Raw genomic sequence first — 22692 nt, forward strand, 5'->3', positions numbered from 1 at the left:
ACATTGGCAAGAGGACCAGTGTCGAAAGCAATTTTCTTTTCAAGGCTGTGGCTTATTTAGAGTAGGCCTGTTAAATGCCATGCAATTTATTACTTTACAAAAGTGAAACTTTGAGCCCTTCTGTAGAATTCGATTATGATCAAGATTACCTTTAAAGTAATTTAGGTCACTATCTCCTCAAATTCAGAAGTTTCATAATTTTTCAAGAAGACTTTCTATAAATATATCGTAAACAAATATATTTTATAAGATTGAAAGTGAATAAGAGAGTTTTAAAGGATATATGAAAAAAATGTATTTGCTCATATTGAAACTGTACACATTCATTTTTATCAGGATGAAATAAGAAATAAATGCAAAATTAAAAACAAAAAGACATTTTATGTTTTATATCAGACATTTGCCTTATGAGTTATATCACAAAAATTGTTTTTTTCTCAATATTATTTGCTAAATAAGATTTTTGGAGAAATATAATGAATACAGTTATTGAAAAAATAGTTTCCCTTTGAGTCTTGGGACTTTATTCATGTTGGATATTATTGTATGTCTTTTATCAAATGATTTTATTTTTATTAGAAAATAAGGACAGAAACTATTGTTACAAAAATAAATTTAAAGACATACTTGGGTTGTTCACTTGTTACACAAGGGTTGTTTTATATAGAGAGCTCAGGTCTTAGCTTTATTGTACTTCTGGCTGTGCCTCTAAATCAGTATCATGATGTGATTCTCCCTGTCCTCTAGTACTCATTTATATTTAGGTTAGTTTAGGAATTTTCCCCAGTTGAAGCAATCACTTGATCCATTTTAGTAGAAGAATTAGCAAATGTTTAAGTTCATTGTCTCTCCATTCTAATGGATTATTCCTATAATGATATTCACTATGCTTTTCCTTATACCTGTTATTTCCTCTTGAATTCACTTTATAGCAAAATAATGTGTCTTCCCTTTCTTGACTGTTTATATTTTCCTACTCTGTCAGCAAAACAAATAAATTCTGTTTTCAAACAAGAACAAGACATCAATCTAATTCACTCTTTGACCTTCAGCTTCCCTCTGGCTATAAAGGATTTGCTGTATCTAAGCAACCTCATCTCCAGTTTTTCATCACTAGGAGAAATGGCTCTGAAATATTGGGTAAAAATCAAGCACAGAGGATGATCCCAAAAAAGAATAAGAATAACTGAGAGACTGTGAATATACCAATTAACTTTTACATATTAAACATCTGATAATATTTTTTTAATCTTTAAGCCCTTATAATACTGACTGGACATCATACAGTGGGTCAACTTAATGTGTACTGGGCCACGCCCCATGTAGAGGACCATGAACAAGACTCTATTCTTTAGGAATTTTTTATTGATTGCCTGCATATATGAAATATAAAAATATGGGCTTATTCCAATGTGAAGTCAGTTCGGCAAGTATATTGTTTAAAGATGAATGCTTCTATAACACACTTTTATTTTTGGTCAGTGGCCAAATATATCTGTATGACATCACACTGTAGCTCACCGATTTCTAGAGTATACTGAAAGAGTATGCATACATCCTTCAATCCTACACATGTAAGGCCGCAAAATATTTCTTGTTTTAGGGATTTGATCTATGATGCTTTCAGCAAGCTAACTTCATCAAACATCGTACATGTACTCACAGTAGCATATTTGAAAACTCTTATCATTTGCTCGATTTTTCTCAATGAAGAGTAGCAATTTTAAATTTCTAAAAAAATAAAAGAGGGTAGTATTTTTAGCAAGTTTACCTTCTTTAGGGAGCCTTGTCTTACCACTGGATTTGTGGATTGAGATGTCAGTTGACTTCTTTGACAAAAAAAAAAAAAAAAAAAAAAAAAAAAAAGGACAATTCTCTTTATTTCACACTGCTCCTATGAGGCACAAATGAAATAAAATCTATGTTAAACTGCAAAACTCTGAAGAAATGTGAAGTGATATCTGTATTCCTCAGATTCCCTCATAACGCTGTCCTCTGAGTTACTCTGTCCTCTGAGTAATTCAGTAGGAAGTGAGTTCCACATACTATACATTGTTTTAATTGTTAGTTGTATCATATATTAATTAAACTTTCCTTACAATTATATTTTCAACTCCTTGACAAGAAATATTACCTAAAAAATCAATCCATCAGTTATAGATACATACACACTATATCTCTATCTCAGTATCGATCGATCTATCTAATCTATTGAGAGAGAGAGAGAGAGAATGAGAAAGTGAATGAGAAAGACCTTTAGTGCAGGACAGTGTTTTATGTACTAGGGATATAGGCATTGTCATTTTATCGCTTCGGGGAGCTTACATTTTAGTGTAAGAAGATAGAAAATAAAAATTTCAGCAATAGATTTCAGGCACTGATGCATACAATTAAGAAAACAGCATTCTTTGGTAACTAGTGTTGTCAATGAAGCTTCTCTAAGGAAGGAGAATTTGAGTTGAAATGTGAGATATAAATGGAAGGTTAAAGAAGTAACATGAAAAACCTGCAAAAGGAAAGTTTTGGCATATTTTAATAAGAAAAATAAACCAGAGATACTAAGGAATGAGAAACACAATAGTGGGAGATACAATCAAACAAGACAGGTAGGTAACGTGAGGAAACAGCCTTACCCATATAATGGTGGAAAGTCAAATAGATCCAAAACACACAGTATTCAAAGACAGATTCTGATTCAAACTATATTCCCTATTACTTGAAGCTTTTGATAGGTTCTATAACAGTAGCATTGTGAAAATTAAACCTACAGAACAAGATACAAGTCAAATATCAATAAATGTCTACTTGTCATCTACTCACTTTATTTCAATAAGTGTTTGTTGGTTAATTAATTAGGACAACCTATCGCAAATATTTTCTAAGTAAAACTGACCATCTGATTCATCTTTACCTTTTAAAGTTATTTATGCCTTCAACAGTTCCTATTAATGGGCTTGTTTTAAATCATTGTAAGCAAGCATTTGCAATATTTTTAAGTAATCATTTACCTTTCTTATTTTCACCTATGTTGACTTCTAATACATGTGTTTTTCTCATACATTCACTTTAGTTCTACAAAGATATATTTGGCATAAGCAATTGACCAAAGATGTATCTGGTAAAGACTTATTTGGCAATCTTCCAAAGCTTTATTTGGTAAAGTCAATATCTATCATAATTTTTTTCAGTATGCATTGATAACCAAAATTTAATCATTCTTTACTTAAAAATCCATTTTCTCCAATTGATTTGAACATTTACGTTTATTACACATATACTCGGTAGAAATACAAAATAATCTTGTGATAGTTTGCTAAGAATGATGGTTTCCAGCTGCATCCATGTCCCTACAAAGGACACAAACTCATCCCTTTTTATGGCTGCATAGTATTCCATGGTGTATATGTGCCACATTTTCTTAATCCAGTCTGTCACTGATGGACATTTGGGTTGATTTCAAGTCTTTGCTATTGTGAATAGTGCCGCAATAAACATACGTGTGCATGTGTCTTTATAGCAGCAAACCATCATTCTTAGTAAACTATCACAAGAACAGAAAACCAAACACCGCATGTTCTCACTCATAGGTGGGAACTGAACAATGAGATCACTTGGACTCGGGAAGGGGAACATCACACACCGGGGCCTATCATGGGGAGGGGGGAGGGGGGAGGGATTGCATTGGGAGTTATACCTGATGTAAATGACGAGTTGATGGGTGCTGACGAATTGATGGGTGCAGCATAGCAACATGGCACAAGTATACATATGTAACAAACCTGCACGTTATGCACATGTACCCTAGAACTTAAAGTACAATAATAATTAAAAAAAAAAAAGAAAGAAATACAAAATGATAAAACCACTCGGGAAAACTGTATATTACTTTGCTTCATTTATCTAAATTTAAAATTTATGTTCTTTTACCAAACTACTGCATCAGATAATGCAAAATCAGATTTCATTTCTCTAAAATCAAATCAATAAAAAAGGACTACTTTGTTATATGTGTTTCATATTTGTTGTCCTTGTTTTATTGCCTTCCCATTGAGTGAGGAGGCCTTATCTGGAGAGATTGAAGGTGAAAACCCTAGGGAGTGCTCAAACAGTCCCTACTAGCAAGGAGGTCCTGGATAGAATTGTGATTTGACAGTGAATTGAAGTCATCACAAAAACAGACATCTCCTGATCTGATGAGAGCACACAATGGGAACCATATCATTATTATCATTGAAATATTCATACAAATGTCATGATACTAAAATTATGAACAAATAAATTCTCCCAAGATTGTCTCCTTATCTTCATGATAAAGCAAACTCTGTCTGCTCAATGTCTTCCTTTCCTCTGACTTCCAGAGTGGATCATGCTTCTCAAAAATCTTTTGGAGGACTTTTGATGTACATGATGGGAATGAAGGGGAGGTGAATAACAAGAAGATTTTGAGTTAGCCCTGAGGCAGTGTGAGAAGTAGGAACAAGAATAGCTGTTATAGAAATGGATAGGAATGCAGGAAAGGGATGTAAGACATATTTCTATGATCTATGTATCCTTCTTACAACATCTGTGAAATGCATATTCTCAAGTTTGAGTTATTTGGAAATCGATTTTTGATAGTCAAAGCCAACTTCATTGCAATAATGCTTGAGACTTTGTCACTTGGACAGTGTGGAACAAGTCACCAATCTTGAAGATTTTGTTACAGTGTTTTATTATTTATTCATGGAAAATAATTACCAAGTTACCCCCAGCCAAGGTTTTTATTGCCTGTCTAGAAATCATTTGATGATCCATAGACAAGGGAGACATATAATCCCAGGTAAACAAACTTGAAAGACAAAGACATTCAAGGAAATATTTTGAAAATAAGGGAAGTATCAGTAAAAGCATCCAAATATGCAATTGAAAGGATACTGAAATGCACATTTTGGAAACAAATTCAGTCACATTAAACAAGGTAAATTTACACATACGTGGTAGAATAAAGAGCATGATATTGGAAGGGTCATAAAATTTGCTCATGGAAATAATAAAACAAGGTTGTATCTTCTGTTAGCTCAGTGAGTTTTTGTTTTAATATGTGATATGAAATTCCAATGATCAGGCATGAAGTGTTATGATTTTCACAAATCATAGTTATATACGTATCTCAAATGTGCTCTTCGCCCTTTTGTTCTAAGGATAATAATTATCAAAAACCATTTGAGGAACTTTGATATATGTAGTATATCAGTTTCAAAGATGTTTGTGAATGTTCAACTTGTGTTTCTTCCATAACAATACAAAAAGTTCAAAGTAATTGACTTGGCCCATACTACTCACCCCAGTTAGTTACTCTTTTTTACAATAATCTCACCAGGAAAAACATTTCAATATGTCTGATACTTTCTCAAACAATTGGATATTTCTGACTTTTGTAAAAAGCAAAACTAAGCAAAGTGAAAACAGAAATGGTCATTGGGCCTCTAAAGGGAATATATAATTGTATTTATGTCTATATGAAAGTGTTTGAGAAAAGTTTTGATTTGTTCTAATTCTCTGTGTTAGTAACACGTGGAAGAAAAGCAAGAATCCGGCTGAAAATGATCAAGAGCTTTGAGGAAAATAGTGCATTTGCAATGTAACATGAAATGAGAATAATAATGTTCACTGACTTTTCTTACATGCAGTAGAAATCTTTTGTTAAATGGAGTGTAAAAATTGAATATTAATGACTTTAATGGAGATTGGAAAAGTACCTATTGAAATGTAAAGAGCACATAAAATTATGAAAGTAATTAAGGACTAAGTAATAAATTCAATAACTTAGGTATTAAATTATATAGTTACTAAGATTTCAAATCACTTAAGTATTGGTCTTGGAATACTTGCAGCATATTTTTACTATTTTATCATGACTATCCTTTCTCTAAATACTATGAGGTTATTACTTGATTAAAATACAGTGTAAAGATCTAAGCAATGGTAAGTCTAATATTATATAATACATCCAAAATTGACTTTTATAACAGCAAACTATGTACTTCTATGAACTCAGATTACATTTCCAGGGATATATCACAATATATTGTTTCTTGAAGATAATTATAATGTCTTCAGTTAATTTGAAATACTTGGGCACATTCAGTGTACTACTATGTATAGGTTACTCAGATGAAGATGTCATTCAAATGTCAAGTTGAGAATATTTAGCATTTTAACAATGCTTCTATTACCTGTATCTCAACCAAGGCTAGAAGCTTTAATAATCTGTCTGCAAAACGTCTTTTTAAAAAAATTTACTCATCTATCACTTGTGTAAATGATAGATAGTATTTCTCATTGATGACGTGAGAAGTATTTTAAAAGTAAGAACTGTTTTCAAATTATTTTCAAGACATCCTACCCATTAATGAAACAGTGAAAATCATATTCATTATGTATCCATTTAACATTAGGGATGATATAATAGGTTAAATCTTATCATTCTGTGGGTCATGCCTTCTGTTTACCTGATATAAGCTAAACAGTGAATATATCCAATGTCTGAAATCTGAGTGTTTCTCTTGAATGTACCTTTTATGCAAGAATGCAAGATGATGGCTTGAACACCTAAAAGACCAGAAAGCTGAGATTTTCTTTTCTTTTTTTTCTTTTCTTTTTTTTTTTTTTTTGAGACAGATTCTCACTATGTCGCCCAGGCTGAAGTGCAGTGGCGATCTCGGCTCACTGCAAGTTCCACCTCCCGGGTTCACACCATTCTTCTGCCACCACAGGCCAGCCACCACACCTGGCTAATTTTTTGTATATTTAGTAGAGATGGGGTTTCACCATGTTAGCCAGGATGGTCTCGATCTCCTGACCCCGTGATCCAACTGCCTTAGCCTCCCAAAGTACTGGGATTACAGGCGTGAGCCACCACTCTCAGCCGAGATTTTCTTAAATCCACAACAAAGCTTCTTAATCTTTTGTGATTGTTTGCTATTATGTTTTAATTAATGATTATACATATATTTTATATATATATATATATATATATACACACACACACACACACATACATACACACACACACATATACAAAACAGAATTCAGACCAAAAGTTCATTTTCAATCTGGTAGTGAGGTTGTATGAGGAATAATTAACCCTCACTCGCATCAAATGCTAATTGCCTACTGTTATCCTCTCAGAATAATACAACAGTTGTGCTTGAAAACATTACCTTCACGTTGCTCAAAAGAGAAGGTGTGTCTCCAGAAAAGCTAATGAAAGAAAGCATGTATTCATAATACAATAATCTTTAGGTTTATAACCATATAATTACACAGTATTTTTACAGAAGACTTTTTTTTGTTATTGTTTAATCGTTTCTGTGATTAACTTCACAATATGAATCTTTTTATATGGACCTAATTCACTTTAGGTATGTGTTCCCATGACTAAGACAGGGAAGGTAGCTCTGACAGTTCAAACAGCAATGAAATGCAAATCTGCTATCCTGTGTGTTTCTAACATATGCTTATCAACGGGAACAGAATTCAGGAGACATGACCTCTTCTTGAAGACAAACGAGACAGCAAAGAAGGAAGCTTTGCTTCAGAGGCAGAGTATAAAAGAGCCTTCCAGGGTTCGGGGGGCTCATTTTGTGTTTCTTGACTTCATAACAAAAATTTGTTGAAATCTATGAGGCACTAGGCTGAGGGTTATAAATACAAATAAAATATTTTCTGCTCACAGACCAATAAAGCTTTTGGTAAAAAGATAAATGTAGCAATTATAATAAAATAGAGGAACATTTTCATACTTTCCATAAAGGATACCCAAGCATATGTGAGCTATGGGTGGACTTCTAATTTCTTCAACACTTACCGTACTTCCTCTATAATCTAGGCAGTAAAGTCAAAAGCTAAGATAAATAAGGGCAACAGAGAATAAGCAACAGCAATTACTACCTACGTGAAGAGACTCTGTTCTTCAGAAGAAACAAGTCACTGAATCAATCGCCTTTTCAGAACTGTGGAAGATCTGGCAGTAGCCACAGGTGGACTACTTTCTGAGTAGTGGATATCACAAAGTTGACTAGAGAGTAGTGATCTCTTTGGATAGCTCAGTAGACTAAGTTGGCAAAAATATATTAAGTATCTGCTATCTGCTAAATCCTGTAAATGATTACATTACTTGAATTCATGGACAAGAATAATTCTGTTCTCTTCATAGAGATAAAGGTGTGTTCAATGAAAAAGAATTGGCCAGAAGCAGTGGCTAACGCCTGTAATCCCAGCACTTTGGGAGGCCGAGGTGGGCGATTCAGACCATCCTGGCCAAAACGGTGAAACCCCGTCTCTACTAAAAATATAAAAATTAGCTGGGCATGGTGGCGGACGCCTATAGTCCCAGCTACTCAGGAGGCTGAGGCAGGAGAATGCATGTACCCAGGCGGTGGAGCTGGCAGTGAGCCGAAATCAGGTCACTGCACTCAAGCCTGGGCAACAGAGTGAGACTCTGTCTCAAAAAAAAAAAAAAAAAAAAAAAAAAAAAAACTTGAACTGAATACATACATAGTATTATTGTTTGACCTCTGTTCTCTCTGTAAAATTCTCACTTATTCTAAGGAACCATTTCCATCTGGGTTGTTCATGCTTATATGAATACCCTTCCCAGGCCTCGTTCTATCTACTGTGGAGATTGTGGTGGCAGACAGAAGTTCAAACATAATGCATGTTATTTATGTTGTTTCTTCTAATGAATGCATATTAATTGTCTACCTCTGATTTCAATGCTACATATCTTTATAAAATATGTTAAATATTTAACAAGATCATCCTAAAAATCCTAATTTTTAGTATTCTTTAATGTCATGTATTAATAATATTTTAAAATGTCAAGCTTCATGAAGCACAATTTACTTGAGAGGTAATCATACATATAATATTTAAGAAATCATTATTTTCACCTTTAATCCTAGATTATCTGACAATCTCATTTATGGTAGCAGAAGGAAAAATAAATATATTAAAATAAGTTGCTAGTCTCTATAGGACAAGATAAAATGTCAATTCTGATAAGTTATTTAAACCACACAGTTTCTTTTAAATTTCCAGAAACCTATGAAAGCCTTTATCAAGAGAGTTTGTTTTCTTTTATTCTCAATACTATAATTTATTTATTATTAATGTTAAAACAAATAGTACAGGATATGGTAATGACATAGTCACACAGTACCAAATGACTTTATGTAAAATATTTTCTATCCCATCTACCCTCACTTCCATGCTCAGTATCCTGAGATACTCACAGTTTTTCACCTTCTGATTATCAATATAATTCTAAATAATATACTTGTTTCTTTTTATTTCTTCAGTTCTTACTATATATTTATATATAATATTTAATTAACAAGCAAATGTGTAAGATGAGGAATTTAATTTTCATTTCTCTCTTCCTCTTGGTTTTGTTTGATGTGTTTTTTTTTTTATGTTGCTTAGACAACAATTCATTGTAAATAAATTCTGTTGCTCATTTCAACAACTCTATATATTATAGAAAGAATGTTTTATACTACATTACTAATTAACAAAGCTAAAACTGCTTATGTGTAGGTAACTTAGCAAATCTATGGAAATAAATAGGTGAAGGTGATCAGCCAACATATCCTGAAGTATTATTATTTGCTTACATTTAGCATTCCAAAAGAAAAGCTAAGATTCAATTTTATTTTAATTTCTAGATAAGAAATTACTTATTTTATAATAGCAAAAATTGTTTAGGAAACATTGGTATATTTTTCTGACTATGAGATGCAGAATGGAACTGCAGAAAATCCTCAGATTTGAAATGCTTTCACAGGATCCTAATAGAGCCTCAGTTTTGGAAAAATTACTGCAGATTTAATTATATGAACCAGGAGTGATACAGCTTAACCATAAGCTGACTTTGGCTGATGCAATCAGATTCCTCAGAGAAATGACTAGAAAGAGCTTGTCAACTCTTAACTCCTGTATTCAGACATACATATTTCAAACAACTTCAGATTTTTTATTCCATTTAGGGAGCAATACAGGTATTGCATACCAAGCAAATTGATTATTGTAAAAGTGTGTGTGTGTGTGTGTGTGTGTGTGTGGGAGGGAGAGGGGGAGAGAGAGAGAGAGAGAGAGAGAGGGAGCGTGGGAGGAAAGGTTCAGTGAGAGTTGTGTGAGAGGAGCAATAATCTTCTGCATTTAATTGAGTAATTTTGATATTGATTTGAGGTTTTCATGGTTCTGATTCCACATTTAAAGGAGAGAATAGAGTATTAGTAAGTTGCTACTACCAACAACTTTTTATTTTCAGGAAAATATTGATAACATTTATACTGCTTAGGACCTATTCGTGATAATGAACTCAAGAGAAACCTCTACAGTGTCTATGATGTTTGAATTATTGGTCAATAATTATCCTTATTATACTTTCAGCATAAAATTAAGTATTATAATGTTTTAATATCATTGCTCTTTTTTTAGCATGCCATCATTATACATTTTTGCTGAGAACTGAAACTACTGACTTTTTATAAAAGTACATGACATATTTCAATGTTCTGTCATTTCAGAAGAAATAATGTGAGAACATTGCAGTAATTTTTTAGAATGTAAAGTTGTCAGATATGGAGACATACTAAGTGTTTGGGAACCAGTAGTTTAAGTTTCACAGTCCTCAGCCCAAATATGTAATGGAATTTCCCTTTAGAATTACTTCCACTTAGAATTACCACTGGCACATTTGGAATGAGGGCTGCAAAACTTAAAGTAGTGTTTCACAAACTGTGTTCTAAAGGTATTATTTCAAAAAGAGGTTAATGGGTGTTTCTTGAAAGTGAGCAAATAATATCCTTTTCTTAGAGAGTCAGTATGCAGATTAGCATAATTAAGTCTGAAAAGATTTGCGGTGCAGTTAATTGGTTTTCAAAACTGTATTTAATATCTTATTTCCCAAGTTTATCTGTGTCGATAAGCTTTTTATTATTTTTCAACATACCTATTATTGTACTTTTAGCATACTACTATGATCACAGTGGTCAGTAACCTCATATCACTTACCACCTGTTTTTGTAATGTTTTATTGCAACAGAGCCATGCCCACTTGGGCTTTTGTGCTATAGTGGCAGAGTTGACAGTAACTGCAACATAGACAATATGGTTGGCAAAGCCTAAAGGTAGTTATTATCTGGTCCCTTACAGAAAAATGTTTGCCAGTCCTGATAGCACAACAGACTAGTACTGGACATCAAATTGGGAAACACTGAATAAAATAAATATGTTATAATTTTAAACATTATTTCTTATAGACCATTGCAAAATACATGTACATACCTGCATAATATAAAATCAATTTTAATTATATGAAATTTGCAATAATGTGACTTTTATTTTTATGAAGTTATTTACTTTAAGTATTTATATTTTAATATAATTAATGTATATGAAACTAAAAAATGATTTAGCAAGGAAAGAATACAAGTATTCTTACAAATTTTGTCTAAGGAGAAGAGAAAACATTACTTCATAAACTATTTGATAGCCTGCTATTTCTTTTGTGAAATCCTCTAGAGAAGATTCAAAATGCATTATCATTCTTTGCTTTCCTTGTAGGAGTAGTTACTGATATAAATGTCTATGTGCATAATTACTATGTCTTACCATTTTGACTTTGAGGTTACTTTGCTTCCTCTTAACATTCAAAATTAACTAGCAAAAGGTATTAGATTATAAATGGTGAAACTTGAGTTTACTGTCTCAGATGTTGTATAGATTTCCAAACTAAAACATCTGTCTCAACTCTTCATGAAATATTAGTAATACAGCTAAAGAAAACTCTCTAATTTTTTTTTCAGGAAGAACTGAACCCCATTGTTGTTACGCCACCAATCCAAGCCATAGATCAGGACCGAAATATTCAACCGCCATCAGATAGGCCAGGAATCCTCTATTCCATCCTTGTTGGTTTGTATCTGCTAACATTTTACACTATCAGTTACCGTTCTAGAATCTCAGTTCCAAGGAAATATTTTAAATAACAATTTTTTTTAATTATTATTTGACATGATTATTACTTTTGTGTATAAACAAATTTTAAAATAATAATTCAATATATTTCCTTCCTCAATTAGTTGGACTGAAATGTGTAGAATGATAAATAAATAACTTTTATGGAAAAAGCAAAGCAATTCAAAGTATTAGAATATTAACCTGCATATTGGTATTTTTCTACATATCAACTTACCATAGAAAGCATTCTCTAGCACCAGCTTTTAATATAAAATGAAAAACATTCCACTTGTATTTTATCTTTGGGTGGACGCTATACATAATTCTGATAATATATGACTGAATTTAAAAAGAGCTATTTTGGAGCCATTTATAAAAAAAGGACGAGAGAGCATAATTACCCAAGGAAATATGATACATGAACCTTTGGCAAATATTTTTCTTGAAAAATTCCACAGAAGCTGTTCTAATCCATCCCTATGCATATACTACTGATTGTATCAAAGGCAAAAATGATGAGAAATTGATTATACTGCTCTTCTTAGATTGCTTTTGGTAAAATGTGGATGTTGCTAACTTGTGTAGCCTCTAGACAGACAGAAGCATGTGAGAAAGGCTATATATCTTTTAAGGAAGAAGGGGCCTCTTTTGAAGTGTGCTTGAAAAATAACTTTAATGCAGTTTAGCATTAGCCCTCAATGCCTTTCTGTTCTCTTACTTGAAGCCTATGTGCATACACACATACACAACAACCAACAGATATTAGATTTGCAAATTTTATACTGTATCCTACTTACAAATGCTGTCTGTAAAGAAAATTCTAGCAACTCTGTTTCAAGCCTTTGGTCTTTATAAGGACATAAATATCATAAGCAGAGCTCATATTATTATATTGTAAAAAGCTTTCATAAACATAAAACTATTTTAACTCCATAGAGATTTTGGTATAGATAATAGGAAATAAGCATCATTTATTTCATTAACTGAAGGCTTTACTATATGTCAATCACTGTACTAGATGCCAAAGACACAAACATGAGAGATAAATGTTCTAGGTTAGGTAGTCATGGAGTCTGTGGCTAAAAAAAAATTAATAAAAAATTAAAAGATAGATTAAAATACAATATTTACGGCACTCTAAATAAAGTTTGAACCACATGTAGGCTCATGGGAGGAAAGCATTAAGCATTTTATGAGAATTGCTTAGGAAGAGTCATTTTAGCAGAAAGACAGGAGTTTCTAGGTGGAAAAAGAGAGAAAAGTATCTATACAGATAATGCAGCATGTGCAAAAGCCAAAGGATGAAAGTTTAGAATAGACTTGGAGAATTATGATACTCAGAGCCAGTTAGATGCATTGGTGTTCAAGTTTATTTCACTTTTAAAAGTTATTTGCGTTCTTTTTCTCAACAAATGATCACCTACACTTTGAAGCAAGCCATATCACTGACTTTGTGGAGCCGATTTTCTGGCAGTAGAGATAGGCAATAAACAATTACTATAATAAATAAGTGTTTATTATCAAAGGTAGAAAAGTGTGAATGCTATGGGGAAAATTGATCATATGAATGGGATTGGAAGAGCAGAGAAGGACTGTAGTAGATGTTGCAGTATTAAGTAGTATCATCAGTACTTGCGTCATCAAAAGCTAAGCTATTAGCAAAAGCTTACAGAGGCTGAAGAAGTTACTCAGGTTGACATCACTGGGAAGAGTCTCTAGGCAGAGATCAAAACTGAAGCTTGCCAGGTGGGTATCAGAAACAACAAGGGGGCCAGAAGTATTGGAAAGAAGTGAGTGTGGTAAAAGTAGAAAGGTGACAGATAAGAAGAAAGCAGAAACTAGAGAGCCTTGTATGTTATTTATCTACTTTGCATTTTTCTCTGAGTGAAATGAGGAGTCAATGAAAAAAATTTTAACAGAAAAGTGACACAGCGATGGAAAGTTTCATCAGCCTAAAACTGTAGGATAATGAATTGTCCCGAACAATGGATATAAACTCTTACAATTATTTGCTCTCACAGCTAAGGTAAATGAATAATATCTTTTTACACTATTTACATTTTTAGAAGGAAGTGAATGGTAGGGGTTGAGAGTGTAGCCTCTGGAAATTGCACCGTCCATGTTAAAAATCATGACTTTAACTCACACTAGACTTATAATTTTAGTTGAGTTATTTAGCCCCTCTTTACCTGAAATTAGTCCTTCTTTTTTCTTCTTTTGAGACAGTGTCTTACTCTGTCACCCAGACTGGAGTGCAGTGGCACAATCATAGCTCACTGAAGCTTCGACCTCCTGGGCTCAAGCGATCCTCCTGCCTTAGCCTCCCAAAGTGCTAGGATTACAGGCGTGGGTCACTACCTGACCAGATTATTATTCTTTAATATGGATTTAACAAAAATAGATCTTTGTACAAAAGGGTTGTGAGAATTTGATCCAATACATTGTAATTGTACATAATAATGCCTCGAAAAAAAGTTCATGCTCAATACATTTTAGTTGACATTGTTATTACCATTAGGAAGGAAAATAAGGCATGTTACCTAAGGCACATCAGTCTGGTACAAATGGAAACACAAAAACAAAAACCAGACACAACATAACACACACACACACACACACACACACACACACACACACAGAAGAGAATGTCCATAACTCTGACTTCATGTACTTTGTCAAAACTCTTAATTTTCCTTAAATCCATCCAAATATTTCTGAATATATGTGTTTCTCCAAGCTCATGTTAAGTTACCACATGGAGGGCTCCTCTCCTGCTTACATTTGTTATAGACAGTCTCTTGTTTACTATATATGAGGACATGGATGTTGATGTCTATGACAAGGTCATCCAAGGACTGTTGTCAGCCTATTTCAATGGTCCTACTGTCATGATCACCAATGGCAGAATTATTGACTAGCCAAAAGTCTTCAAAGGAAAAGCTAGAGAATGATGTTCCTAGGGAGTTTATAAAAGTTTAACATATTTCTGGGAATCTAAAAAGACAAGAGCAAACTATATATACTCAGGAAACACTTGGAAAGGCCCTAAGCTGTCATCTCTTGCTGACCTTGAAACTCTGCAAATGTAGTAAGTAAAGGTCAAGATAGAACAACTCCATAAAGCAGCTAGACCTAAAAGATATATCTATAAAACACTCTACCCCCAACAGCAGAATAAGTATTCTTCTCAAGTGCGCCTAGAATGTTCTTCAGTATAGATCATATTAGGCCATAAAACCAATATCATTAAATTGAAAATGATTGAAATAATACGAACTCTATTATCTGACAAAAATGGAATGAAAGTAGAAATTAATAATGAAGGAAACTTTGGAAATTCACAAGTGTGGGGTAATTATACAACATTCTTAAATAATCAGTGACTCAAGGAAGAAATAAAATCAGAAAAATACTTTGAGACAAATAAAAATACATTATAACATGTATTTTAATCTCTAATCAACAATGTAATGTTTATCACAAAGACATTGGAAAAGGTTAAGCAAACTAAAGAAGAAGAGCAGAAGAGAGGTCAGCTGTGGTGGCTCACGCCTATAATTCCAATATTTGGGTGCCTGAGGTAGGTGGATTGCTTGAGCTCTGGAATTTGAGACCAGTCTGGGTAATACAGAGAAACCCCATCCCTACCAAAATACAAAAATTAGCCCGGTGGTGTGCACCTGTGGCCTCAGCTACTGAGGAGGTTATAGTGTGAGAATCACTGGGTCCAGGAAGTCAAGGCTGCAGTGAGCCATAATCACACCATTTCACTCCAGCCTGGGTGATGGAGGAGGTTGGAGGTGACTCTGAAAAAAAAGAAAGAAAGAAAGAAAGAAAGAAAGAAAGAAAGAAAGAAAGAAAGAAAGAAAGAAAGAAAGAAAGAAAGAAAGAAAGAAAGAAAGAAAGAAAGAAAGAAAGAGAAAGAAAGAAAGAAAGAAGGGAGGGAGGGAGGGAGGGAGGGAGGGAGGGAGGGAGGGAGGAAGGAAGGAAGGAAGGAAGGAAGGAAGGAAGGAAAGAAGGAAAGCTAAACAACACAATAGAAATAATAGAGACTTCAGTGGAAAATAGTAAAAGAGGGATTAGGAAAACAGTAGAGTTAAGAAATCAAGCCAAAATCAATTCTTTGAAATCATAAACATAATTGACAAATCTCTAGCTAGACTGACCAGGAATAAAAGAAATAAGATGCAATTTACTAACTTGGAAGAAAAGAGAGGACCTTCTATTTAGCTTACAGGAATAAAAAATGTTATAAGGGAATATTATATACAATTATGCCAACTAGACAAACTAGATGCAATGGACAAATTCCTGGAGGTAAGCTATTCAAATTGACCTCAGAAAAAATAAAAAATCGGGGCAGACTGATAACAAGTAAATTGACTTAGTAATCAAAAAGATCTTCCCACAAAGGAGAATTCTGCATCAGATAGATGCTTTACTGGTAAATTCTACCATTAGAGAACATTTAATACCCCTTCTCTGTTAGTCCATTCTTGCACCACTATAAAGAACTACCTATTACTGGCTAATTTATAAAGAAAAGCAGGTTTAAGTGGCCTCAGGAAACTTTCAATCATGGCTGAAAGTGAAGGGGGAAGTTGGCGCATCTTACATAGCCAGAGCAGGAGAGAGAAAGGATGGTGCTACACACTTTTAAACAAACAGATCTTGTGAGAATTCACTCACTGTCACCACTGTTACCAGAACAGCAAGGGGGAAATGTTCCCCCATGATTCAATCAACTCCTACTAGGTCCCTCCTCCTACATTGGAGATTACAATTTAACATGAGATTTTGGTGGGGAAACAAATCCAAGCTATATCATGAAACCACTGGCCCCTCTGAAATCTCATGTCCTTTTCACATTGCACAATACAATAATCCTTTCTCAGCAGTCCCCCAAGTCTTAACTGATTTCAGAATTAACTCAGAAGTCCACAGTCCAAAGTCTCATCTGAGACAAGGCAAGTTCCTTCCGCCTATGAGACTGAAAAAACTTACAGGATATAATGGGGATACAGGCATTGGGTGAATACATCCATTCCAAAAAAGGAAAAATCAGCCAAAGCAAAGGTGCCACAGCTCCCATGGAAATCCAAAACCCAAGAGAGCAGTCATTAAATCTTAAATCTCCAAAATGATCTCCTTTAACTTCATGTCTCATATCCAGGCCACACTGATGCAAGGGGTGGGCTCCCAAGGCCTTGCGCATTTCTGCCTCTATGGCGTTGCACAGTACAGCCCTGTTGTCTGCTTTCTTGGGCTGGTGTTTAGTGCTTGTGGCTTTTCCAGGTGCACAGTGCAAGCTATCAGTGAATCTACCATTCCGGGGTCTGGAGAATAGTTGCCTTCTTCTCACGTCTCCACTAGGCAGTGCCCCAGTGGGAACTCTGTGTGGGGGCTCCCACCTCACATTTCCCTTCCACGGTGCCCTGGTAGAGGTCTTCCATGAGGGCTCCACCCCTGCAGAAGACTTCTGCCTAGACATCCAGACATTTCCATGCATCCTTTGAAATGTGAGCGGAGGCTTCCAAGCCTCAACTCTTGTCCTCTGTGTATCCACAGGTTTAACATCACATGGAAGCTGCCAAGGCTAATGGCTTGCATGCTCTGAAGCAGAGGCCTGAGATATATCTGGGGACCATGTAGGCATGGCTAGAGATGGAATGGCTAGATGCAGGGAGCAGTGTCCTGAGGTTGCACAGGGCAGTGCAGCCATGAGCCTGGCCCACAAAACCATCATTTCCCCCTAAGCCTCAAGGCCTGTGATGGAAAAGGCTGCCATGAAGGTCTCTGAAAGAAAAGCATAATCTGTGGACCCCTTAATCATATATGTAGATGAAATTTCTGCTTCTAATTATGTTATCAAGCCTTACCATTTTTAATGTAAATGTTAATAGCTATCAAGCACTGTTTCAGCACTGTCATTAATAATGATATCATACAATATGTATTTCTTTCTAATAATACAAGAAAGTTTGCTGACTTTAGCTTGTAACAGTAGCTTGTAGTATTAGGTACTTTTATATGAGCACCTAATGTGTGAAAAGTAATATGTATTAACTATCATATATATGATTTATGTGATACATACTAAATTATAAATATTGTTAACAATAATTTTTCTTATTTTTCAAAGTATGATTATAATAATATTATTAATATTCTGGCAACTAAAATGTTGGTGCCACATATTAAGAATGGAGATACCAGAGCCAGAAATTTTGGTTTAATTTTTTTTTATAAACCTTCATTAACTCTGGTAGGTATTACAAAGTATTAGCACTTTCATGGCCAGGTATACGGTATAATCATATTGGAAATATGAAGAGAAAGACACATTTTTTATCCCTTCCTCAATGCATATATCACATTGAGAAGGGATGAAAATGTTCCTGGGCCTTACATTTCTTCTATGGTGTATTTCATATTTCACAGTTATCAGAAAAAGTCCATATTTTTTCTTTGTATCCTTTTTTGCTTTCTTATTTTTTGTTTATATTTTCTTTTGTTTCATGATCCTTGTGCTACACAACCGAGTTCTTTTAACTGAACACTTATAGCTGAGCACATGTGGTTTTTCAAATATTATGTAACCTTAAATATACCCCCTGAGGTGCATTTTTCCTCATGCCTTACCATTCTCCAGAATGCTGCTTCTAATTTTACTGTACTTCTACATTTTGGAAATTACTTTTTAAAGAAAATATTCTTTATAGAATTTATGTAAAATAGTCTGTTTAATCGTATGTGCACCTGCCTTTTAAGAAGGCAAAAGTGAAAGCTACCAAACTTCTGAAGGCCTGATCCCAGAACTGAATCAGTAGAAATAATCCGCCATCATATATTGGTCAAAGCAAGAACAATTCCTGCCCAGATTTAAGGTGAGAGGAATAAAAGAGTATTTTACTTGTTAGGAAACAAAAAATGTTTTCCATCTTAGATCTAATTCAAGTAATTCAAGGAGATGAGAAGGTTCATAAAGTGGAGCTCTGAACTTAAAGATGTAAGTAAGTTTAGGCAAGATTGTGTGTGGATGTTAGTGTATTATTCCATTTTCATGCTGCTGATAAAGACATACTGGAGACTACGCAATTTACAAAAGAAAGAAGTTTAACGGACTTACAGTTACACATGGCTGGGAAGGCCTCACAATCATGGCAGAAGGTTAATGGCATGTCTCACATGGCAAAACAAGAAAAGAGAGCTTGTGGATGGAAACTCCCCTTTTTAATACCATCACATCTTGTGAGATGTACTCACTTTCATGAGAAGAGTACGGGAAAGACCCACCTTCATGATTCAATTACCTTCCACAAGGTTCCTTCCATGAGATGCGGGAACTGTGGGAGTTACAATTCAAGATGAGATTTCGGTGGGGACACAGCCGAAACCATATCATTGTTAATGATAACTACATTTTATAATGAATACATAATTTTTCTGATCCTTCATCCCATGAGTTAAAAAATATTTTAGAGTACACACTCTTAATATTTAAGAATTATATATGTATTTTATCAGTCATTAAAGTTTCAACGTTCAGATATCACATACAAAATGATTAATTGTATTACATATAAGTCAACATTATAAATAATTGTATTAATTACATCAAAATTGTCAGTTTGACTTTATTTATGGTCTGCCTGGATCGCTATGGTTTTGACCATGGTCAGGAATAACATGACTGATTAAGCTGTTTTAGCAGAGGAATGGAAAGTGATTTTTCCATCTCTGTTGGTGTTCACTTCTTCACACATCATTAGTGTTACTTTTAATCTCAGGTTTATTTGCAGACGTATTTCTCAGCTATTTCTTCATTTTTTGAGCTTTAGTTTGGTGTAAAATTAATACTGTAAAATACAGATCCCTTTACCTGGCCAAATGTAAACTAAAAGTCATTGCAATGTATTGAAAGCAAACAAACAGGAGAGAATGCTGCTTGTGATGCTTACTTTTATGTGTCAGCATGACTGGTTTAAGGCACATAGAAAGAGCTGGCAAAACATTATTTCTGGGTCTAAGAGATTGTTTCAAAAAGACACTAATATTTCAATCAGAAGACTGAGTGAAGAAGATCTGCTCTCACCAATATGGGCAAGCATCATCCAGTCCATTGAGGGCCTGAATAGAACAAAAAGACAGAGGAACGGTGAGTTCTCTCTTCTTGAACTGGAACTTCCATCTTCTGCCATCAAACATTAGAGTGCTTAGTTCTCAGGCTTTCAGATTCTGAGACTTATACCAGTGGCTCCCCTGGTTCTTAGGCCTCTGGACCTAGCAAAAAATGCACCACCAATTTTTCTGGGTCTCTAATTTGCAGATGGTAAATGGTCTTAGCATTCATAACAAATGATATGCCGTGGCTGTGTCACCACCCAAATCTCATTTTGAATTCCCACATGTTGTGGGAGGGACAAGGTGGGAGGAAATTGAGTAATGGGGGCAAGGCTTTCCTGTGCTGTTACTGTAATAGTGAATAAGTCTCATAAGTTCTGATAATATTTTCAAAAAGAGGAGTTCCCCTGCACAAGGGCTCTCTCTCTTTGCCTGCTGCCATCTGTGTAAAATGTGACTTGCTCCTCTTTGCCTTCCACCATGATTGTGAGGTTTCCCTAGTCATGTGGAACTGTAAGTCCAGTTAAACCTTTTTCTTTTGTAAATTGCCCAGTCTCTGGTATGTCTTTATCAGCAGTGTGGAAATGAACTAATACAGTAAATTGGTAACAGAAATGGAGTGTTGCTGAAAATAGACCCAAAAATGTGGAAATGACTTTGGAACTGGGTAACAGGCAGAGATTGGAACAGTTCGCAGGGCTCAGTAGAAGACAGGAAGATGTGGGAAAGTTTGGAGCTCTCTAGAGACTTACTGAATGGCTTTGACCAAAATGCTGATAATGATATTAACAATGAAATCCAGCCTGAGGTGGTCTCAGATGAAGATGAGGAACTTGTTGGTGACTGGAGCAAAGGTGACTCTTGCTGTGTTTTAGCAAAGAGACTGGCAGCATTTTGCCCCTGCCCTACAGAATTATGGAACTTTGAACTTGAGAGAGATGATTGAGGGTATCTGGTGGAAGAAATTTCTAAGTAGCAAAGCATTCAAGATGTGACTTGGGTGCTGTTAAAGGCATTCAGTTTTATTAGGGAAATGGCATAAAAGTTCAAAAAATTTACAGCTTGATAATTTGATAGAAAAGAAAATCCCATTTTCTGAGGATAAATTCAAGCTGGCTGCAGAAATTTGAATAAGTAAGGAGGAGCTGTATGTTAATCCTGAAGATAATGGGACAAATGTCTCCAGGGTATGTCAGAGGTCTTCATGACAGCCCCTCCCACCACCAGCCTGGAGGCCTGGGGGAGAAAAAAATGGTTTTGTGGGCTGTGCCCAGGATCCCTGTGCTGTGTGCAGCCTTGGAACTTGTTTTCTTGTGTCCCAACTGCTCCAGCTATGGTTGTAAGGGACCAACATAGAGCTGGGGCCCTGCCTTCAGAAGGTGCAAGCCACAAGCTTCATCAGCTTCCACATAGTATTGAGCCTGTGAATGCAGAGAAGTCAAGAATTGAGGTTTGGGAAGCTCAACCTAGATTTCAGAAGATGTGTGGAAATGCCTTGTATGTCAAGGCGGAAGTATGCTTCAGTGGCAGGGCTCTCATGAAGAACCTGTGCTAGTGCAGTGCAGGAGGGAAACTTGGGGTCAGAGCCTCCACACAGAGTCCCTACTGGGGCATCACCTAGAGGAGCTGTGAGAAGATGGCCACCATCCTACAGAACCCAGAATGGTAGATCCACCAACAGCTTGAACAGTACGTCTGGAAAAACCACAGACACCCAACACCAGCCCATGAAAGCAGCCAGGAGGGGGCTACACTCTGTAAAACAACAGGGGTGGAGTTGTCCAAGGCTGTGGAAGCACACCACTTACATCAGTGTCACCTGGATGTGAGAAATGGAGTCAAAGGAGATCATTTCAGAGCTTGAAGATTTGACTTATCTGCTGGGTTTTGGACTTGGGGGCTGTAGTCCCTTTGTTTTGGCCAATTTCTCCCATTTGGAATGGCTGTATTTACCTGATGCCTGTATCCCCACTGTATCTAGAAAGTTACTAACCTGCTTTTGATTTTACAGATGCATAGGTAGAAGGAATTGCCTTGTCTCCAGTGAGACTTTGGACTGTGGACTTTTGAGTTAATACTGAAATGAGTTAACACTTTGGAGGACTATTGAGAAGGCATGATTTATTTTGAAGTGTGGGGACATGAAATTTGGGAGAGGACAGGTGCAGAATGATATGGTTTGGCTGTGTCCCAGCCAAATCTCACCTAGAGATGAGATCTCACTATGCTACGCAGGCTGGTCTCAAACTCCTGACACAGGTGATCCGCCCATCTCAGCCTCCCAAGTGCTGGGATTATAGGCATGAGCCACTGTGCCTAGCAGTAGATCTCATCTTGAATTCCCAAGTGTTGTGGGAGGGACGATATGGGAGATAATTGAATAATGGGGGCAAGTCTTTCCCCTGCTGTTCTCAGGATAGTGAATAGTCTCACAAGATTTGATGGTTTTAAAAAGAGGAGTTCCCCTGCAGAAGCTCTCTCTGTCTCTCTTTGCCTGCTGCCATCCATGTAAGAAGTGACTTGCTTCTCCTTGCCTCCCACCATGATTGTGAGGCTTCCCCA

At 35.4% G+C, this 22692-nt stretch overlaps 1 protein-coding gene across 8 annotated transcripts in view; it reads left to right on the forward strand.

The window, feature by feature from the left end:
• Positions 1 to 22692, forward strand: part of PCDH15 (protocadherin related 15) — a 1788406-nt gene that overhangs the window by 1358252 nt on the left and 407462 nt on the right. For all 8 annotated transcript variants that reach the window (XR_012417282.1, XM_065521086.2, XM_065521087.1 and 5 more), the window contains one exon: positions 11853 to 11961. Coding sequence is in view for 7 of the 8 variants with exons in the window: in XM_065521086.2 (XP_065377158.1) it covers positions 11853 to 11961 (109 nt within the window). In the remaining variant the exon portion in view is untranslated. The remainder of the gene's footprint in view (positions 1 to 11852; positions 11962 to 22692) is intronic.

Source organism: Macaca fascicularis, chromosome 9 (genome assembly GCF_037993035.2).
Source record: "Macaca fascicularis isolate 582-1 chromosome 9, T2T-MFA8v1.1".
Classification (NCBI taxonomy): domain Eukaryota; kingdom Metazoa; phylum Chordata; class Mammalia; order Primates; family Cercopithecidae; genus Macaca; species Macaca fascicularis.